This window comes from Haemorhous mexicanus, chromosome 20 (genome assembly GCF_027477595.1).
Source record: "Haemorhous mexicanus isolate bHaeMex1 chromosome 20, bHaeMex1.pri, whole genome shotgun sequence".
NCBI classification, from domain to species: Eukaryota; Metazoa; Chordata; class Aves; order Passeriformes; family Fringillidae; genus Haemorhous; species Haemorhous mexicanus.
The window spans coordinates 4,108,257-4,127,379 of record NC_082360.1 but is presented as its reverse complement, the minus strand read 5'-3'; the positions used below and the strand labels follow the sequence as shown (position 1 = coordinate 4,127,379).

At 50.8% G+C, this 19,123-nt stretch overlaps 1 protein-coding gene across 1 annotated transcript in view; it reads left to right on the top strand.

The window, feature by feature from the left end:
- MGAT5B (alpha-1,6-mannosylglycoprotein 6-beta-N-acetylglucosaminyltransferase B) overlaps positions 1 to 19,123 on the top strand; it is a 74,505-nt gene that overhangs the window by 38,501 nt on the left and 16,881 nt on the right. The window contains exons 4-10 of the mRNA XM_059864556.1: positions 3,483 to 3,595; positions 4,707 to 4,780; positions 6,200 to 6,370; positions 7,134 to 7,298; positions 8,300 to 8,469; positions 17,447 to 17,578; positions 18,909 to 19,042. Coding sequence (XP_059720539.1) covers positions 3,483 to 3,595; positions 4,707 to 4,780; positions 6,200 to 6,370; positions 7,134 to 7,298; positions 8,300 to 8,469; positions 17,447 to 17,578; positions 18,909 to 19,042 — 959 coding nt within the window. The remainder of the gene's footprint in view (positions 1 to 3,482; positions 3,596 to 4,706; positions 4,781 to 6,199; positions 6,371 to 7,133; positions 7,299 to 8,299; positions 8,470 to 17,446; positions 17,579 to 18,908; positions 19,043 to 19,123) is intronic.

Genomic DNA, 19,123 nt, shown 5'->3' with positions numbered 1-19,123 from the left:
ATCTTGCTGGGCTCTTGTGCTGCCCAAGGTGGATGCATTGAGGTCTTCTAATAAATCCCTGCTTTATTCTTTAACTCTGTCCAGTCTCTGCTTTAGGTCAGCCTTCACAAGGCATGACTTTCATATGTTCCAGGAGTCACGGTGGACATTTTTAATGTCCCTTTCCAGTAATCCTCTGTGTTTTGGGGAAAGCCTTGTGGTGCTCATGCAATGCCTGGCTTGTTTGGAGGACTGGAGTGTGATGCTCAGAAATACATTTTGCATCAAAAGGCTTTGAGGTGAAATCTTTGTGTCTGGGGAGCAGCTGTATCTTCACAAGAGCTGGGCAAGCTGGCACAGAGCCTGGGCCAGCTCCATCACCCAGCACTGTGGCTGCCTGGCAGAGCAAGGCTGAGCTGGAAAAAACACATATATTTAGGATAACAATCCTGATTTTAGTTTGAGCATTTTTGTGACTGCCCAATGCTCGGCCCTGGCTGAGCTGAGGCCTGGAGGTCATCAGTGAGGAGGTGGGGACTGAGGTTGCTGTTGATTTTTAAGGCTCACCTCGTTCCTTGGGTGTTTGGGAGCAAGTGAGGATTGGGATAGGTTCTGGGAAGAGGCAGAATTCAGATTGTGAGCTGATCTAAGTGCTCTGAAGGGTGAGAGCAGTGCTGCTGTGGCTCTGGTCTTCCTCTCTCCTTGCTATGAGTGATGGAGAAACCTGGGGATCATTTCACCAAGCCCACATCCTTTTCCTGTTGAAAACAGGAGTTTGGGCTCACTGGCACTAAAGTCACAGCATCCATGTGATGTTTCCTCCTAAACTGCCCATCCCAGGTGTTTACTGAGTGCCTCTGCATCACCTGTAGGGTCTGAGGCTGCTTGCTGTTGGAAAAAGGGTTGCAGAAATGGGTGTTTGCGAGCTTTCAGACCAGGACAATTTTATTTCCTTGGAGCCATGCTGACAAGCAGAGCTCATCTCAGGTTATATTTGTGCCCATATTTTCCCAGGGCCTCACGAGCAGCCTCCCTGCTGCAGCAGTTACAGCAGGATACCTGGGGTTTATTCTCTGCAAAGGTTGGAAGTGACTTGGGGGCAATGGTGTCCTCTGCATTTAATTATTATTTCTTAAAAGCCCAAGATCAGTGGCTCCCTGTGGAGATATGCAGCCTGAATATTGATGGTCGTAAACCATGCCAGAAGGAAAAATGTGGGCTGCTTGCTGCTGGCAAATGGACTTTAAATCAACAAGCGAAGCAGTGTCGGTTCATAAAACCAGGATTTTTTTAGCCTTGAGGACAGAGGTACTTTAAATCCCAGCCTTTGGGTTCACTGATCTGCTGGAGAACAAACATAAAACTTCACCACGAAGGACCTGACATCAGCACATATTTTTTGTGCTGTGAGTATTCAAGGTAGCCCTTTTGGTTTTGCTCACTGCATGTGACATTCCCTTGTATTGTAACGACCTCAGCGGCGGCGGGAGGGAAAACTTACAACCCAAACACTGCAGAAGAGGAAATTGTTTACTGGGATAACACATCGAGACGTGGTGGCTGTTTGTGGTGGAAGTGGCAGGTATCTTTTGTTGGAAATGCAAGATGTGCTGGGGGTGTGTGTTCTATCGCCATCTGTCAGAGCTGGGGCAGATATCTGCTGTTCATGGGGCAGTTTTTTCTTTATCTCTCCCACAGCCAACCCTCCCTCCAGGAGATCTCTGCTGTCCATGCCCAGTGAGTGTCCCTGCAGGGCTGATCAAATTCCACCATCCCATGGGGAGATGCTCTGCCCAGGGGAGGAGCCAAGCATTCCTACCTGGATACAATCTGGGCCTGGGAACAGCACAGCAGCCTTTGCCCCCTGCATTCCCAGAGGAGCAGCTTTCTCCTGCCCTGCATGCCCAGAGGGAGAGCAGGCCCATCTCCAGCAGCCCTGGAGCTTCAGAGGAAAACTCCCCCCTTGTGCAGGATCCCTGCTCCAGCAGAACCACAGCTGGCACTGCAGGAGGGCTGAGCCACCCTGGGATGGGACTGTGCCACCACCCTGACACACAGGGCCTGCTCCTGTTCTGACTCTGTCAGTGCTGTTTAGTATTACTGCATTTCTATTTTTTTATTTTCTTTTAATTTTTATTTTTCCCTAATAAAGAACTGTTATTTCTACTCCCATATCTTTGCCTGAGAGTTCCTTGATTTCAAAATTATGATAATTCAGAGGGAGGGGGTTTACATTTTCCATTTCAAGGGAAGCTTCTGCCTTCCTTAGCAGACACCTGTCTGTTGAAACCAAGACACAGGAGAGGTATTGGAGTGGGAGAGCTCTCTCCTTGTCAAGCCTGGCAGGCTCCACTGCTGATGGATGGAGTTCTCTTGGCCTTTTTCCAGCTTACACCTGGTTTTAATTGACCTGGCCTCTTTACAGGGCTCTGTTTTCCTGTTCACACAACGTGTTCCTTAGATCAGTTCAATGGGGCTGTTCATCCAGGACAGCGTTGATTCTAGGTTTGATTCCATGGAAGCACGTGCAGCAATCCAAGCTGGTAGGATCTGACCTCTAGCCTTGGTGGAAGGTGCCTCTGGGCTTTCCTGGGGCTGCAGTCCCCAGCTCAGCCCCAGCTCCTTGTCCCTGCACAGCCCTGGCTGCTGCTCCTTGCTGAGCTCCTGGAAATCCACTCACCTGAATCTCAGAATCACTGAGGTTGGAAAACACCTCTGATATCATCGAGTCCAACCATTAACCCAGCACTGCCAAGCCCATCACTAAACCCTGTCCCAAAAATACCCATGTCTGGGTATTTTTGGGACACTTCCAGGGATGATGATTCCACTGCTTCCCTGGACAGGCTGCTCCAATGCCTAGCCTCACTTTCAGTGAAGAAATTTTTCCTGTTATCCAATCTAAACTTCCCCAGGTGCAGCTTGAGGCTGCTTTGTCTTGTCCTATCACTTGTTCCTCAGGGGAAAAAACTGATCCCCACCTTTGTGGATGGGCTGGCTCAGCACATCCATGTGTCCTGTGTGTTTTTCATCACTCTGCTCCAAGCCCATGAACTTCCTCAGCCATCCTCGGTTTTACCTTCTTTTCTCTGTATTTTTATTCTTTTTCTTCCTTTTTTTTCCCCCACCAGCACAGCTTCCTACTGTTGGACCAGTTATCACAGCAGAGGATTTTCAGACACAGCACATCTGAAACAAGAAATAACATTTTTTTGCCAGTCTATTTAATATTTTTCCTGCATAAAATGCACAGGTGGATCCATGTTTAACAGCACACTTCAAAAAATTGCATAATATGTACAAAACACTGATTTAAATAGGTTTTCAATCAAACCTCCTGGAAGTCTGTGACTTCTTTGCCTGCTAAATGCTGCACCAGGCATTCCCATGTTTCATCCTGGAGCTAAGTTCAATCTGCTGGGTATGGATTTCTCTTTGAGCACCTCTGAGTGTCACCACTGGGAGACATCAAGTTCTCAGGGTTAATTTGGTTTCTTTCCCAGGTTACAGCCAGCAGCTGGGTTGATGGAGAGGATCCAGGCCATAGCTCAGAACGTGTCGGACATTGCAGTAAAGGTGGATCAGATCCTCCGGAACAGCCTCCTGAATGGGAAAGGTCAGTGGCCCTGGGGGTCCCCATGCCCCAAACCCCCTGTGTGTTGTGCTGTGCCCATGGGAAGGTCCAGCCATGACAAATTTGGTAAAAGTCCCAGAAATGGAGGCTGATCTGGAGGCTGCCTTTCTTGGGAAACTCGTGCCTGCCAGGGGGACAAGTGGTGACAAATCTGAATGGCTGTCAGGAATAAATGCTGGAGAATTAAATGCAAAATTAAAGGTGAGGAGTAGTGCACAAAGGCACCTGGATAAAAAAATTTGGTGGTTTGGATCCAAATTCACAGGGACTGGGATTCAGCACCAGGAGAGACATTCCCATCCCCCTATGTCACTGCTGGGAGGGCAGCTGGGCTCTGCAGATGTTTCCCCACATGGTTATTGGGGTTTAGGCTGAAGATCCTTCCACTGCCTCTTGCACCTCATGCTTTTCAATTGTGGAGGGCTTAGAGGAGGGCTGGTGGCTTTTATTGATCCCGCCATGGAGGGAGAAAAGATCCTGATGCCATTTTAACCACTTTATGGCTTATTCTGGAACTCACCCTGGGGGCTGAGTCTTCTTCCAGCAGCTCAGCAGGACAGTTTTTATTGCAAGTTTACAGCGTAAAGGCTGTCAAGTACTTGCCTAGATCCTGCAGCCTGCTTACAAGAGAGGGGATAGGTGGAAATTGGGGTCTGGACCAGGCAGATGGTGCAGGGAAATGCTGGAAATGGATCTGCTGAGATTTAGAGAAAGAGGACATTTCCAGCATTGAAGCAGTGAAGCAGGGTGGTTTCCTCTGTTTCTTCCCTGATTTGGGAAGGATGCTGAAGATGCTTCACATCTTGATGTCCCGCTCCATCCAGTGGGATGGGGCTGTCTGCCAGCCCAGCTGTGGCACCAATGAACATGCTTGGGGCTGCCAGCCCTGTCCCATCCCATCCCATCCCATCCCATCCCATCCCATCCCATCCCATCCCATCCCATCCCATCCCATCCCATCCCATCCCATCCCATCCCATCCCATCCCATCCCATCCCATCCCATCCCATCCCATCCCATTCTCCTCACAGCATTTCTAGCTGCTCCTCTGTCACACCCCAGCTCTCCCCATGCCCAAATTGTCTCTCTGCAGTGATGGAAGGCAGGAGGGATCAGTGTGAGGTGCCCAGGGACCCCAAGTACCCCGACTGTGCTGGGAAGGTGGAGGTGAGTTGGGATTCCCTGTCTGGGAGAGGGTCTCCAGCTGGGATGGAAGGGCCCAAAGCAGTGACCCTGGGGGTTAAACTGGGAAGGGCAATGGGGAATGGGATGTTTTCCAGAATAAAATATTTGTTAATGTTGGAAAAGTGCAGCCCATTGAAGGAGGAGCAGCAGAGCCAAAGGTGTGGAAAGCAAAGCAGGGCTGTGTTTTGAAGAGAAAATACAAGGGAGGTGTCCAACCTTCTCTGGCAGCCTCTGCTACAGAAATGGAATTGTTTTCCCCCAGTAATATCCTCCCCAAATGTACCTTTGGCTGGAGGGGTAAAAAGCCCTGAAGCCACAGGCTGCAGCAGAATCAGCTGTGGGACCACCTCTGCCTGCTGTCTGTGTGTTCAATGCCAGAAGCACAGCGAGGATGAAGCTCTGCCACATCACCTCTGAATATCTGGGGCATTCCCTGGTGCCTGGGGAATAATCCCAGCCCTGCCCAGAGCAGCACCTCGTTCAGGTGGCCAGAACCTCCATCTCAATCAGTCCTGCCTGACCCAGCCTGCTCTTCATACTGGAATGCAGCCTGGCACTTGGCCCAGAGCATGATGGCTTTGTCAGAGAGCATATTTACATCAACTAATTAAAAGCATTGCCCTTTTCCCTCCTCTTGCCAGCTTGCTTCAAGCTCAGACTTCTGCAGGGCCCAGTCTCCCTGGAAAGATGCTGAAGGGTATAAGAAAATGATGGGGGGGGGTACAAGAAAATGATGTGGATTTTTCATTTCCAGGGGTGTTAGCCATCCTTTCCTTCCACGATTCGAGTAAATTCACTATGTAATGCAATTGTGGAAGGCTGTAATCCCATCTCCCCTCCTGGTGATTGCTGTGCTTTACAGATTGGGCACAGCAACCTGTCCCTGAGCAGATTTGTTTTTGTAGTTGAATTAGGAAGAGGCTGGCAAGTGCCGTTGTGGGGGATGATAAATCGCTGCTCTGGTCCCTGGTTATTCTCCTCTGTGTGAAATCATCCCTGGGGACTGCTGGCAGATCTGTCTCCTGCCCTGCTGCTCCAGGGGTGATGAGATCAGCAGCTCCCCAGCAAAGCCAGCCAGAAGAAATCCCTGTGGTGCATCATTTCCTGGAGATTAATGGCTGTGCCCCCAGGGAAGGCTGGAACCAGTGCTAGAAACCCAGAGAGCCCCAGCAAACCTCCCTGGCTCTTCCTCTGCCCCATCTTCCCTGGAGGCCCCAAGTGGGTGAACCTCAGCCTCGTGGCACTGGGGATGGGTTTGCAGCCCTTTCCACCCTCTGCCCTTCATTTTTATCTCCCAGACAGAGAAAGGGGATGGAGAACAGAGTTTTTCCATAGCAGGGGCAGCTTGCAGGGCTGACACACCACCTCCATGAGCCTCACATGTTTCTTTGCCCCTTGCAGTGGATGAGGGCCCGCTGGACCTCTGACCCCTGCTATGCTTTCTTTGGCGTGGACGGCACCGAGTGCTCCTTCCTCATCTACCTCAGTGAGGTTGAGTGGTTCTGTCCCCCCCTGCCCTGGCGGAACCACACAGTGGCCATGCCCTCACCGCCGCCACCGCCACGTGCGCAGGTAAGGTGGGCCCAGCCTGGCTCCTGCTGGGTCAGGGGTTTTGTGGGGAGGCATCAGCAGAAATAAACATTCAGTGTCAGCAGGGCCATGATGCCTGACGTGGGTTTTCACAGAATCACAGGGTGGTTGGGGTTGGAAAGGGTCTTTGTGGGCATGGAACCTTGCAATAGAACAGGTTGTGCCAAGGCCTGCCCGCCCTGGCCTTGAGTGTGCCAAGGGATGGAGCATCCCCCACCTCTCTTTCCAACCTGTGCCAGTGCTTCATCACCCTCGCCACGAAAAGTTTCCTCTTTATATCTAGTCTGAGTCAACTCTCAGTTTAAAGCCATCACTCCTTGACCTGTTGCAACAGGCCCTGCTAAAAATTCTGTCCCTGTCTTTTTGTAAGTCCCTATAAGTATGGAAAGATTGCAAGAAGATCTCTCTGGAGTCTTCTCTTGTCCAGGGTGAACACCCCCAGCTCCCTCAGTCTGTCTCCACAGCAGAGATGCTCCATCCCTCTGATCATTTTTGTGGCCTCCTCTGCTCCATGCCTTTCCCCTGCTGAGGAATCTGGACTCTCATGAGGAGCCCTGGGTGCAGCGGGATCCCTCTGGGATTTGGGGCATGAAGTGGAGGAGCTGCCATGGCTCAAGGGAAGCAGGAGGGGCTCAGATCTCCTCTGCCAAGATGGACAAACCTCCCCCAGGCCGTGGGACAGCCCAGGGGCTCCTCTGGCTCCTCTTTCCCTACACTCACCGTGCAGAGCGTGCTCCTTCCCTAGGCAGTGTTCCGGAGGGACCTGGCTCGCCTGCTGGAGCTCATTGGCACCGGCAAGGAGTCCCTGAGCTTCATGAAGAAGAGGATCCGGCACCTGGCCCAGCACTGGCTGCAGGCGGCGCGGCACCTCGAGCAGAGGCTGGCGGGACGGCAGCAGGACCAGAAACATGTACGGGACACAGTCAGGGCAGCTGAGCCTGGGGACAGCTGGGAGGAAAATTCATTTATGGGAGCGTGGGGGTATTGTGTTTGCGGGGTGCCCCGATGAAGGCAGGAATGATGAATCTGACTCCATGTTGTCAGAAGGCTAATTTATTATTTTATGATACTATATTATATTAAAGAATGCTATATTAAACTATACTAAAGAATACATAAAGGGTACTTACAGAATGCTAAAAAGATAATAATGAAAAGTCATGACTCTTGCCAGAGTCCTGACACAGCTTGGCACTGATTGGCCAAAGAGTGAAAACAACTCACAGCAGAATCCAATGAAACAATCACATATGGGTAAACAATCTCCAAACACATTCCACATGAGCAAAACAAAGGAGAAGCAAATGAGAAAATAATTGTTTTATCATTTTCCTTTTTCTGAGGCTTCTCAGCTTCCCAGGAGAAAAATCCTGGGCAAAGGGATTTTTCCAGAGAATCTGAATGTCATATGTGGGTCTGTAGGGTTGGTCTGTTGTCCATGGGTATGGCTTCACAGGCATTTGGGATGTGGCAGGACTGGTGTTGCTGAGCGGTGGGGTGGATTTTGGAAACAGGTCCTGGTGGGTGGAGATGGTGTCTGGCTGCCACTGGAGTGTGACAAGTCTCCTCTGAGGATAAGCTGAGGTTCCTGGCTCTCCTGTTGGTGCTTCTGTTGAGCCTTTGGCCCCTGTGTGCAGGGAAATCCAGGTCCAGCCCATAGTTCAGACTGTGATGTATGTGGAGAGCGTGAGCCAGGCCCTGGGACACAGAGTGGCAGTCAAAGGGCCAAGCTCTGGCCATTGGGTCTGTGCTAATTGGACATGGCTCATTTGTCTGCACACCTGACTGAGTTCCCTGAGTAATTATAGCCTGCAAAGGAGCTGGAGAGAATCAGGGACCATTAGTCATTCTGGGCTGGAAAACCCAGATTGTCCCTTTCCCCAGTGCTGACCGCTCCCCTTGTCTCTGCAGATCCTTGTCCATATTGGCTTCCTGACAGAGGAGTCGGGGGACGTTTTCAGCCCACGGGTGCTGAAGGGAGGCCCTCTGGGTGAGATGGTTCAGTGGGCTGACATCCTGGCTGCCCTCTTCATGCTGGGACACAGCCTGAGGGTCACAGTCTCCCTGAAGGAGCTGCAGAGGTGAGTGCTGGGCTGCATCGAGGTCTTGGGTGGAAGCACCAGGTCTGAGAAGGCTGGGGGAGGCTCTTTGACCACCTGCATCTCAGACAGTGCTGGTGCTGTACTGCACCACCAGTGTCATGGCTAGGAGAGATCCCATCCTTCTGCATCCCAGGAAAGTGTGAAGGACTGATAGTGATGCTTTGCATGGAGCTGATGTTGACATATCTGGAGCAGGGCTTTGCCCTGTGGCTTCAGTCCTGGATCTGAGCAGAATGGTCCCTGCTGCCAGCACACAGCATCACCTGTGTCCCCTGACACCTGCCTGGAGCTGGCCACAGGAAAGCTCCCTTTGCCAGCCCATTCCCCAGGGATGCTTCCTGCTGGGCTGGTGGCCAGGCGGCTGCAGGATGCAGGTTTCCTGCAGGTCAGTGGCTCTTGCCACCATGCATGGCTGCACTCAACCCCTGGGGCTTTGCTGGTGGTTGAGCAGTGACCCTTCTGTCCTTCTTTCTTTCCTTCCTTCCTTCCTGGAATCCATCCTTCCTCCCTCCCTCCCTCCCTCCTGTGCATCCCTTGCAGAGGCTGGTGGTCCCCAAGTTGTCCCACCTCAGGAGGTGCTGGGGGTGACTTGGGGACCTGTGGGGGGATTTGCTGCTGCTGGAGGCACTTCCCACAGAGGGATTGGTTCTTTCTGCTGTGGGACATGGGGCAACACAGGATGAGAGTCTCCAAGTCGGACCAATATTAGATGGAAAAAGAGGGAGAAACTAACAGTGGGACCTGTTCCTCTCTGCTGATGTTCCTCTCTGTTATTACTGGGCTGACACTGCAAGCTTCTGTCACCTCATAAGGTTTGTTCCTCTCTCCGGCAGAGGGCAAGTACCAGGGAAATTGCAAATTAGATGGGTTATAAATCAAGAAGAGCCTGGAGCTGTCTCTGGGACTGGGCAGGCTTTGGAAGATGCTAAGCCAGCATTGGCCACATAATGAGCCATGTGGAAAAGGGAGTGAAAAAAACCCAACAATCCTGGACAAAAACAACAAAAACCTCCAACTCAGCCCTTGCAGCATTCAGAATTAATGGATGGAATTAGCTCCTAAGTAATTAACTTTAAAAAAAATCCCGGTCCAAATGCAAGAGGCAGCATCTCCTCAAAGAGGCAGGAGTGACATGCTAAATAATACCTGTGTAGTCAAGGATGAAAGGAGTTAATGGCTGGGAGGGTTGTGTTGTTGTTGTTGTGTGGTTCTTGATTGTGTTTTATAATGACAAACCTCATGGTGGTTGTTTAGGGAGGCAGGGTGCTTTTGCAGCACCCGTTTCCTCTGTGAGTGATTCTGGCGGGCGCTGCCTCGCTGCCTGTAGTATTTTGCCTTTGCCAGAAGCCTGGGAGCTTCCACGTCACTCCTCACTGATAAGAGCTCCTCCTCTGATGCAGATTTGGATGTGACCCTTGTGACTCCTGGGAGCAGCAGCTCCATCTATTCCCCTTGGTAGCTGAGATGGGAAGTGAGCGAGCCAGGCTGGGGCTGCACATCCTGCCCTTCTCTGTGTTCCAAACACTGTCCCCACCTCCCCAAACAGGTGTCCTGTGCCTGCCTTTGGTGATGTTTTAAATGCTGGACACCCACATCGAGTGCTCACTTTCATGTTGATGGGCTGGGGTGAGTGGAGGCAGGACCTGGGGATGTAACCATGTCCCCTCTGTCCCTTTGGAGACCAAGCCCAGCACTTGGAGTGCCACCACTGGCACCTTTGTGCAGCCCCTCAGGAGATGTGTTAATGTGGGTGTCACAGGGGGGCAGAGGTTCTGCCCAGGGGAGGAATGAGTGGTGCCAGCAGTCCTGGTGCTGGATCCTGCAGATCTGTCAGTGACATCCCTGCTGCTGGGCTGCTGCCTCTGAGGAGTGCTGGGAAAAGCTTTTGCCTGACCAGGAGCAAGTGGCAGGCTTAGCAGAACATGAGTAATTAGTCCTGAGGTGTGCTAAGAGTTAATCTTGGGCTTTTCCTTAAAGCCTGGAGGCATTTTACCTGTAGGCACAGCTTTGGGCAGGGGTTGCAGAGGGCCAGGGATGCACAAAGGGCTGGACCTGGGCTGGGGGGATGCAACAAAGCTAAATCCCTGTCCCTGGGGAAGTGGCAACCCAGGCACTCTGATTCCTTATCCCTCTTGTCCCCTGCACCCCCTTGAAGCAGCAAAGCTTGGCACCTCTGTAGACTGAGCCTGAATTTTTTCCCTCCCATCCTGGCTGTCTCTTGCTGACCTTGCAGCAGTGTTGGGGTGGGTTTGGGGATATTTTGCTCCAGCAGTGTGAAACGCTGAATCCATCCTTGTGTATTTTTCTTTGGCAAACCCTGCTCTTTTCATGGCTGGGAGCTGTAGCTGCTCCAGCCCAGCAAAGCCTTCACTGGAGCCCATAAATTATTCAGCACAGATTAACCTCTCTCCTGGTTTGGATTTTTGTTTTTTTTGGTCTCTTCAAATTTCTGAGCTGATTTTTCTGCATGTATTGATCATTGGCAAGGGATCACTGGAAGATTTGCCTGCATACACTTCAACCAGTGGTTATCTGAGAGCTGTTCATGATTAGCATCTGTATTGATTGCAATGCAGCAGTGCCAGGAGGTGGTCTGGAGTGGGTCAGGAATGCTGAGGATCAAGAAAATGAAGGAGGAGAAGTAAGGCCCTGGTCCAAAAAGCTGGTGATGGAGGGCTGGGGGTGAAAACATGTTTGGAGTGCGACACCCATGTGTGTGCTGGGCACCTCTCCCTGCCCAGCAGTGAGGGCCAGGGGTGTCAAATGCTTCTTTCTCTGGTTTAGGGACTGATACTAATCTGGAACAAATATAAGGAACTCAGGGAATCTGCAGGCTTCATCCCCAGCTCAGCTCAGCACTGTTCAAATGTCCCTGTGGGGTCTGAGATCACAGCATGCAGCTCAGCCCTGGTTTTTCAGGGCCAGTTTATTTGGGTTATCTTTTACCCACTACAGACTTTCAAGATCTGTGCATTCCACTGCTGAGTGCTACCAGGGGCTATTTTTTCTCCTGTACTTGAGCTAAGTGCAGGTGTTTATTCTCCTTTGAACTCCCAGTGAATTTGTGAGCTGCTTCTGGTGCCTCTGGAGAGGTAAGGGGTAAATCACAGGGTTATCTGTTCCCTTCCAACCCAAACCATTCTGTGTTTCTGTGTGCATCTTCTCAGGAGGAAAACGAACTGCTGAGCTGGAACAGGGAGCCAGGAGCTGTTTTCTCTCTGAGATTTTTGCTGGGTGGGCAGCCAGCAGCATTTTGAGCCTTGTCTTGAAGCAGGGAGGGAAGGAACATCCCAAATCTGAACAGCAACACTTGATTCTTGCTGAAGACTCCTGGTGCTGTGTTGGTAGCCCGAAAGTGCTTTCAGGGAGGTGAGAATCCAGGCCAGTGTTGGTGTTGTTGCTTGCTAGGGGAGGAGTGGGAAGTGCCTGAAAGCTCTGAGCTGGGTTGTTAATGAGGCAGCTCATGAGTAGATGCTGGAAAATTACAAGCAGCACTTTGGAGCAATGGCTGTGCCCACAAAAAAAAGCTTTAATAAACTGAGGCTTTTCCTCTGGAGCACTCGTGCCCTGGGGTCAGGCAGGAAGGATCCTCTCAGCCTTTTTCCCTGGGATGAGCAGCACAAGGGGCACTCCTGGAAGCTCCAACTCCTACCCTCATCCTTGAGCCATGGGAGTGGTGATCTTGGCATGTCCAACTGCTTTTCTGGGGCTAAGGGAGAGGCTGGGAAGAAGGGGCTGCAGAGCCATGAGCTGCTGGGGAGTTCAGAGAAGCACTGAAAGGTGATTTTCTCAATGGTCCCCTCGAAATTACCTGCTCATAAAGCAGGACAGATAATCGAAGAAAATGGGATTTGATGCCTCTTGGGGTCAGGGCTTTACAAAGCGTTCCTGGAGCTTAATTGCTCCTGTGTCAAGTTCTGGACTCTTAATTCTAGTTCTGGCAAGTGCAAGATTTGCAGCACGTGCCTGTACCCTGTGCTGGCAGCCCTTTCCTGCTGTGGTTTGGTTGCTGAGCCACCCTCCCTGTGCTGGGGTGGGGAGGATGGAGCCTTGGAGCTGTGGTGGGACTTGGCTCTGCTCCCACTGCCCCCATCTCCTCTCAGTGCCTGGCACACAGCGAGAGCTGCAATTTTCCTGCTCTTTCCGCGCTCACTGGGGTGTGCTCAGGCTGCAAAAAGGCCCGTTCAGATGAAAACAGGATGTCCAGAAAGCACATTTCTGATTGTCTCCTGGCAGATTGAAGCCATCTTTCTGTCTCACATCTGTTCACATGAAAACCTGTGCCATGCCCAGGCTCTGGCTTCACTCCCCTCGCCACCTGGCAAAACCAGTCCTGCTGTTGTGTGGGCGAGAAAGGAACTGTTTGTGGAAAGAGCCAGAAGTGGCTGGTTCTGTGTGATCCTGATGGAGCTGCAGGGAAAGGCTGTGGATTGATCAGCTCTGCACCACTGGGGAGGAACCTTCAGCCTTTACCAGGTGCTCCTGGTACTCAAATCCAACCTGGCCTTGGGCACTCCCACGTATGGGGCAGCCACAGCTTCTCTGGGAAGCCTCTGCCAGGACCTCACCACCCTCAAAGAGCAGGGATCTCTTCCTTTTTTTTGGAGCTGCTGGAGCAGCTGGGACAGCAGGAGAACAGCCCATCTGCCCCAGGGTCTGCCCAGGCACTACCAGCACGTGAGTGCTCAATTTCTTCTGCTCCCTGCAGGAATCCAAGTATTGATTTCTCCTTTCCTGGGAAGTTCCTTCATATTTGCTGAATCTCTGACCAGAAAGAAGTGTTTGTTCTAGCACTGTCCTGTGCATCTCCAGGTGTTGGAAATAAATAAAAGGATTACTGAACTTCCTCCCTGGATGGGTAGGGCTATGTCATACAAGATCAATGATGGACCACAAAAACAGTCCAGGTGCACCTTGCAAAAGTGAAACCATTGCAGGTGCAGAAATTGCTTGGAAATCCTCATTTCCAGTGAGTGTTCATTCCAGCAGGGAAAGAGCTGGGGGCAGAAGGCATGCAGTAGGATGTTCATTTTGTGGACTTAGATTTGCACTTATTGGTTGTGATGGGGTTGTCACAGACCCCTGGGAGCTGCTCAGGCCTGGCCCTGGCACCTTTAATCCCTGGATAACATCCCTGTGCCTGCTGGGCTCTTGCAGCTGAGGGAGCAGTGAGAACAGGATCCCTGCTGTTCTCAGCCTTGCTGATGGCAGCAGATGTGGACAGAGAAGATGCAATTAAATATAATACAAAATATTGGCTCAGGCTGCCAGGAGATGCCCACGAGATCCATTTGGTGCTGGACTTCTCAGCACCAGGAGTGATAATGCAGAAAGAAATGTTGGGTTAATTTGAAAATAGGTCAATGGAATGTAAAGATAACCCCGCAGTCATCTGACTCCAGAGCGCCTGCACCATGCCCAGGGAGGGGATGGTCCCCTGGCTGATTTAAGTACCTCTGAGAGGAAAATAGCAGGACAAGAAGCTGCTGGAGATTTATTCTGGAGTAGGCACAGCTGGTGGAGGCAGCTGGCGGAGAGGCGAGCTCGGCATCCACTTGGATTGGAACTGCTCTGGCTGCTCCCTCCCAGAGAGGAGCCAGGGCTCAGCTGATCCAGGATTTGGGATGGGACAAAGCCCTGGATCACCAGCCAGAGGTGCTGAGCTGGTCACCACCCATGGCTGGTCTGGGAGGGGAGGTTTCCCCAGCAGATCCCTGGGCTGTACTGGCGGTGAAGGCAGCATTTGCGCTCATCAATTTTATTTGCGTAATTTCAAGCGCCATTAATAGTACATGGCACGAGGAAAAATCAGGGAAATTGCACTCCAACCATGAGTGAAATTGGGTTTAGTAGAAAATTAGTTGACTTAACTGGCAAATGATGAAAGCCTGAATAAAGAATGTTTAAATAAGGAGGAATAAAAAAAAAAGAAACTCTCCCCCCCGCCCCCATCTCTGAGGTGCAGGCTGGATTTGCATGAGTGGAATATTAAAATCAGTGGTTATAAAGTGTTTAGGGAGGATAAGGGGGGTAAATGAAGAGATGTTCTGCTCAAAGCCACTGCTCCTGCTCTCAGAGCTATTCCAGCCACAGCACAGGGAGTATAAATGGATGTGGCAAGTCCTGAGCACCTGGAGAGGGGATGTATGGCAGATTGTGGTGCTGATGGGAGCTGGGAGAGTCAGACCTGCTCTTCCCAACTGTTGGGAACTTTTTTAGAGGCTTCAGTATGAGTTACACTAATTGCTGCCTCCTGCAGCCCCTCGTCAAGCTTGGTTAGGGCTTCCTTAAATTACAGATTATTTTGTAGTGCAGTGGCTTGTGTGACACATACCAGCTAGAGGATGGTGTGTGCTGCGAGCACAGTGTAATGGTTTGGAGATTTTTAGTTAAATACAAGGTTTATGGATTGGTTCCACCACAGTGCAGGTTGGTGTAAATCACTGTTTGTCTGATGACTGAGGAAAAAGCAGAACTATGTGAACAAATATGTTGTTTAGAATTCCATCCCTACAAAATCCTGGCTTAAAAATTCCCCTTCAGCCTTCCCGGGAGACTGGGTCTCCTTGGTGCCCTATTTATTGTACCGAGGTGGCTGTGGGAGGTGAGAGCCTTTCTATTCCTGCCATCTTCCCAATCAGTCCTGTCATGTAAAATTGTGCATAAAAGTGACAAAACTGCAACCTGTTCCCCCTGCGGCATCCCCGGCCAGGCTGCCCTGAGCTGATGCTGAGATTCCTTGTGACAAGAGCAATGAAGCAGCTGCAAAAGCAGCTCTTTGTCTTAAATTGAAATTCTCTGTTCTTTCCTGGCTTTGGCCAGCGAGGTTGTTCCACATTTACACATTTTCTGGAGTCCCTGTCATGGTCAGGAGTTTGGGGTGACCCTGCACCGGTGTCAGGCTGGGATGGGGCTGGAAGAAGGATCTTGGTGCTCAGTGCTCAAGGACTTGGAGCCACATCAGAGTCATAGAAAGCTCTGAGTTCAGAGGGACCTTTTAAAGGTCTTCTGGTCCAAACCCCTGCAATGAGCAGGGGCATCTTCCACCAGATCAGGTTCAGAAGAAGAGGGAGGTAGGGTGAGGAGCCAGCCAAGAGCCCTTTATCATATTTCTTATGGCCAAAAATTTCTGTCTCTGTGTGGCCCTTCTGATGTTAGCGAGAGACTGGAGAGCAAATATTTGTGACAGTTGTGTCCCTTGGTCTTCCCTGGATGGGAAAGCCATCGATTCCCTCTGGAAGCAGCCATGGGATTGAAAGGTGAAATGCTGAAGGGCTTGACAAGGGCTGAGGACCTTATGGAAGTGCCCCTCAGAGGATGGGCCCTGGGGCCATGGGTGCATTTGAGCTTCAGCTGAGGAACAGATAAACGCCAGGTAGGGCTGGAAAGGGAATTCTCAGATTCAGAAGGGAAAATGCTGAGAAATTGAAAGAACCCATAAGAGAGGTCACAAAGAAGGAAAGATTCAAAGCCTGGGAGTGTAAAGCCTGACCAGAAGTTTTATTCCTTAAAGAAGAAAAAATACCTACAGGCATGGTTGGCATAAATTCCCATCTCCAAATTGGGTACTGGAGTAAGTGAAGAGCCCAGAAGAAAACAAAGACAGACGTCCTGGCAGGCAGGAGCTAAGGGTGAGATTTCACAGTGTCTGAGCTCAGACTTGTGAAATAAACCAGGAATTCCTCGGCCTTGTTGGAAGGACTGAGAACGGAACGGGACAACTGCGTGGTGGGAGTGAGACAGCCTGGGTGCACCAAATCAGCTCAGCACTTTGGTTTTCCATGAGGATGCTGCTGCTTTTTGGGTGTGAGTGGAGTTAGGAGGATGAGGAATTATCATCTTTAGGAGGAAAAACAAAATACAGGAGCATTAAAACTGTGGAGTGAATCAGCCTCTGAGCAAACTGGCACTGGGAAATCACAAGTACAAGCAACATGGATTTTTGAGAAACCTGCTGAAGCTGGAAGGTGTCACAGGGTGGTTTTTTTTCTGAGAAGGAGGAAACATGGTCCAGACAAGCAGATGGGCTGTCAGGCTGACATCAGTGGTACACTTGGTGGAACAGCTTTGGAGAGAGGGATTCATCAGTTCGCAGAGGTAATTGGAAATGGAAGGAGACACACCACAGGTTTAGCAGCCCTGTATCTTGCTGGATTAATCACATATCACTCTGGCAGCGAGGTAACTGATGGTCTTGATAAAGAGATTACAGTCAGTTGAGTTTATCTGGATTTTCATAGTGCATTTTATCCACTGGAGGAGGGCAGAGGGGCTGAATGTGGCTGTTTGTAAGGAACTGGCTGGAACCCCCCTGAGTGAGACCCAGGGTCCAGCTGCCCCCTGTTTTGTGGAATTATTTCATCAGTGGGACCAAAAGTGAGAAATATGAAGGAAATGTGCCCAGCGTCCAAGGACAGGCATTGCCAGCAGAGTCAAGGAGAAGCTGAGAGTGCTCTGGGATGTGGTGGGTAAGGAGTGGAATAAGAGAGACATTCCAGGGTGTGCTGGGAGGGATGTGGAGCTGGGAACAGGGAGCTTTAGGCTTAGCTGGGAACCTTGCAGGCAGAGAGGAGAGGAAAGATGTGACTTTACAAGTCTGTCACTGGTGTGACTGCGATGAAAGTAAACGAAATCTGGTGTCTTCAACAAGAGAGGTCCAGGGGAGGGTGTGTGGGGACTGGGATGCTGGTGAGCCCTGGCTGGGAATGCTGTGCCTCACAGTCCATCTGGGAAGAGCAGGAGCTCAGCTGGAGCAGGTGCAAGGATGGGGAGGGACCAGGACTCTCCAGATCTTTGGCCTGGGAAATAAAAACTGGGGTGAGGAGAGCCATGTGCCTCCCCCTCCATCAAAGAGGAGCTGTTTGATGGCTCCTGCTCAATGCCCAGCAGGGAAAGGAGTGTTTGTGCTGCAGGGCTCTGGTGGTGCTGGGGGCTGATCCCTCCTGCTTCTCCCCAGTCACTTAGGGGTGCCTCCAGGACGGGGGAACTGCCCCTTGACCAGTCCTTTGCCTTTTGACCTGATTTACACCGACTACCACGGCCTCCAGCAGATGAAGCAGCACATGGGGCTCTCCTTTAAGAAATACAGGTAAGCAAAGCCTGCCTGCTCTTGATCTCCATTTCATTAATTAGCAAGCAAAGACTAATGACCAACCCAAGGAGCCAGACCCTTTGATTTTACCTTTGATTTTTTCCTGCCTGGTGCCTTGCTGTGTCCCCTGCTGCCACAGCATGAGGCTTTCTGAGCCTCAGGTATTTAGGATAAAACCTCAATAAAAGAGAGGGAGTTGGGGAAAGACCAAACCCTGCATGTGCCTGCAGTGTGTTGATGTGTGCTTCCATTCCATTCCTGCAGCCAGGAGTGGGTACAGCATGGAGGGGAGGGTGAGCCTTGGGAATTTGTAAGGAGCCCTATCCCTGGCTCCTTGAGCATCAAGACAAATGTCATCATCCCCTGGTACATCACCAGCCTGGAAAATCTGTGATTTAATTTAGTGCTGATAGACCTGCTATTTATTACATTTTTCCCCATCTCTTCCACTATCCTACTCAATTTTATTAGAGAGAAAAATGACAAGCTGTGTTATTGCTTTTATTATAAATGCATTTGAGTTTGCATTCAGCTTGTTTTGCTCTTCCCTTGCTTCTTGTTCCTCTTCAGTCCTCAGCCTTGTGCTGGTAGTGCCTGCCTCAGCATTCCTAGGATATTGGGAAAGGCATTAATAATAAACTTTTGGGAGGTTCATCATTCTCACAGCTGTTGGGGAGCTGAGGGTCCTGCAAAGGGAAATTGTCCTGCAAGGAGGGAGCAGTGCTGGGAAGGGCTCCTTGGGATGCTGCTGCACCCTCTTGTCAGGAAAATTAATCCACAAACACCAGAGGTTTATGTGAAAAAAGGAGACAGAGGAGTCCTTTTCCTTTATTCAAATAAAGGGAGAGGCCATGGGGCATTCCCCTGGGGGTCTCTCAATTTTTTGGAGGATGCAGCCTCCTTTTGATCCCAATTTCCTGGCCACATTTCCCTTCTCTCTTTCCCCATTGGCTGAGGTACTTGAGAGGTTCAGACTTCCTGAAACGCCTGATACCGGAGATTCCCCTCTAATGTACAACCCTCCCTTTTCATTTTCAATTCGTATGGAATTTATGGGTTTTCCCCATTGTTTCTTTCATCTTTCAATATCCAATTTCATTTCTCAGCAAACCTGCAGTTTATTTGTAAAGGCAAGTATGTTTTTTCCATTCATCAATCAGTGGAATCCTCCCCATTGTTTCTTTTACCTCTCAGTACTGGTTTTATCTACCAACAGACCCACAGCTTGTTTGTAAAAACAAACCCATCATTCCTCTCCCTCTGCTTGGGGTCAAGGGACAAGGCTCCTGGGGACAGCAGGTGTCCTCAGGGGGTGTGTGCCCCGCAGGTGCCGTGTCCGGGTCATCGACACCTTTGGGACAGAGCCAGCCTACAACCACGAGGAGTACGCCACGCTGCGCGGCTACCGCACCAACTGGGGCTACTGGAACCTGCAGCCCAGGCAGTTCATGACCATGTTCCGTGAGTGCTGCTGCCTGGGAGGGCTGCCTGGAGCAGGGGCTTGGCACGATCTGCTAGAACAAACGGGGGTTGTGATGGTTT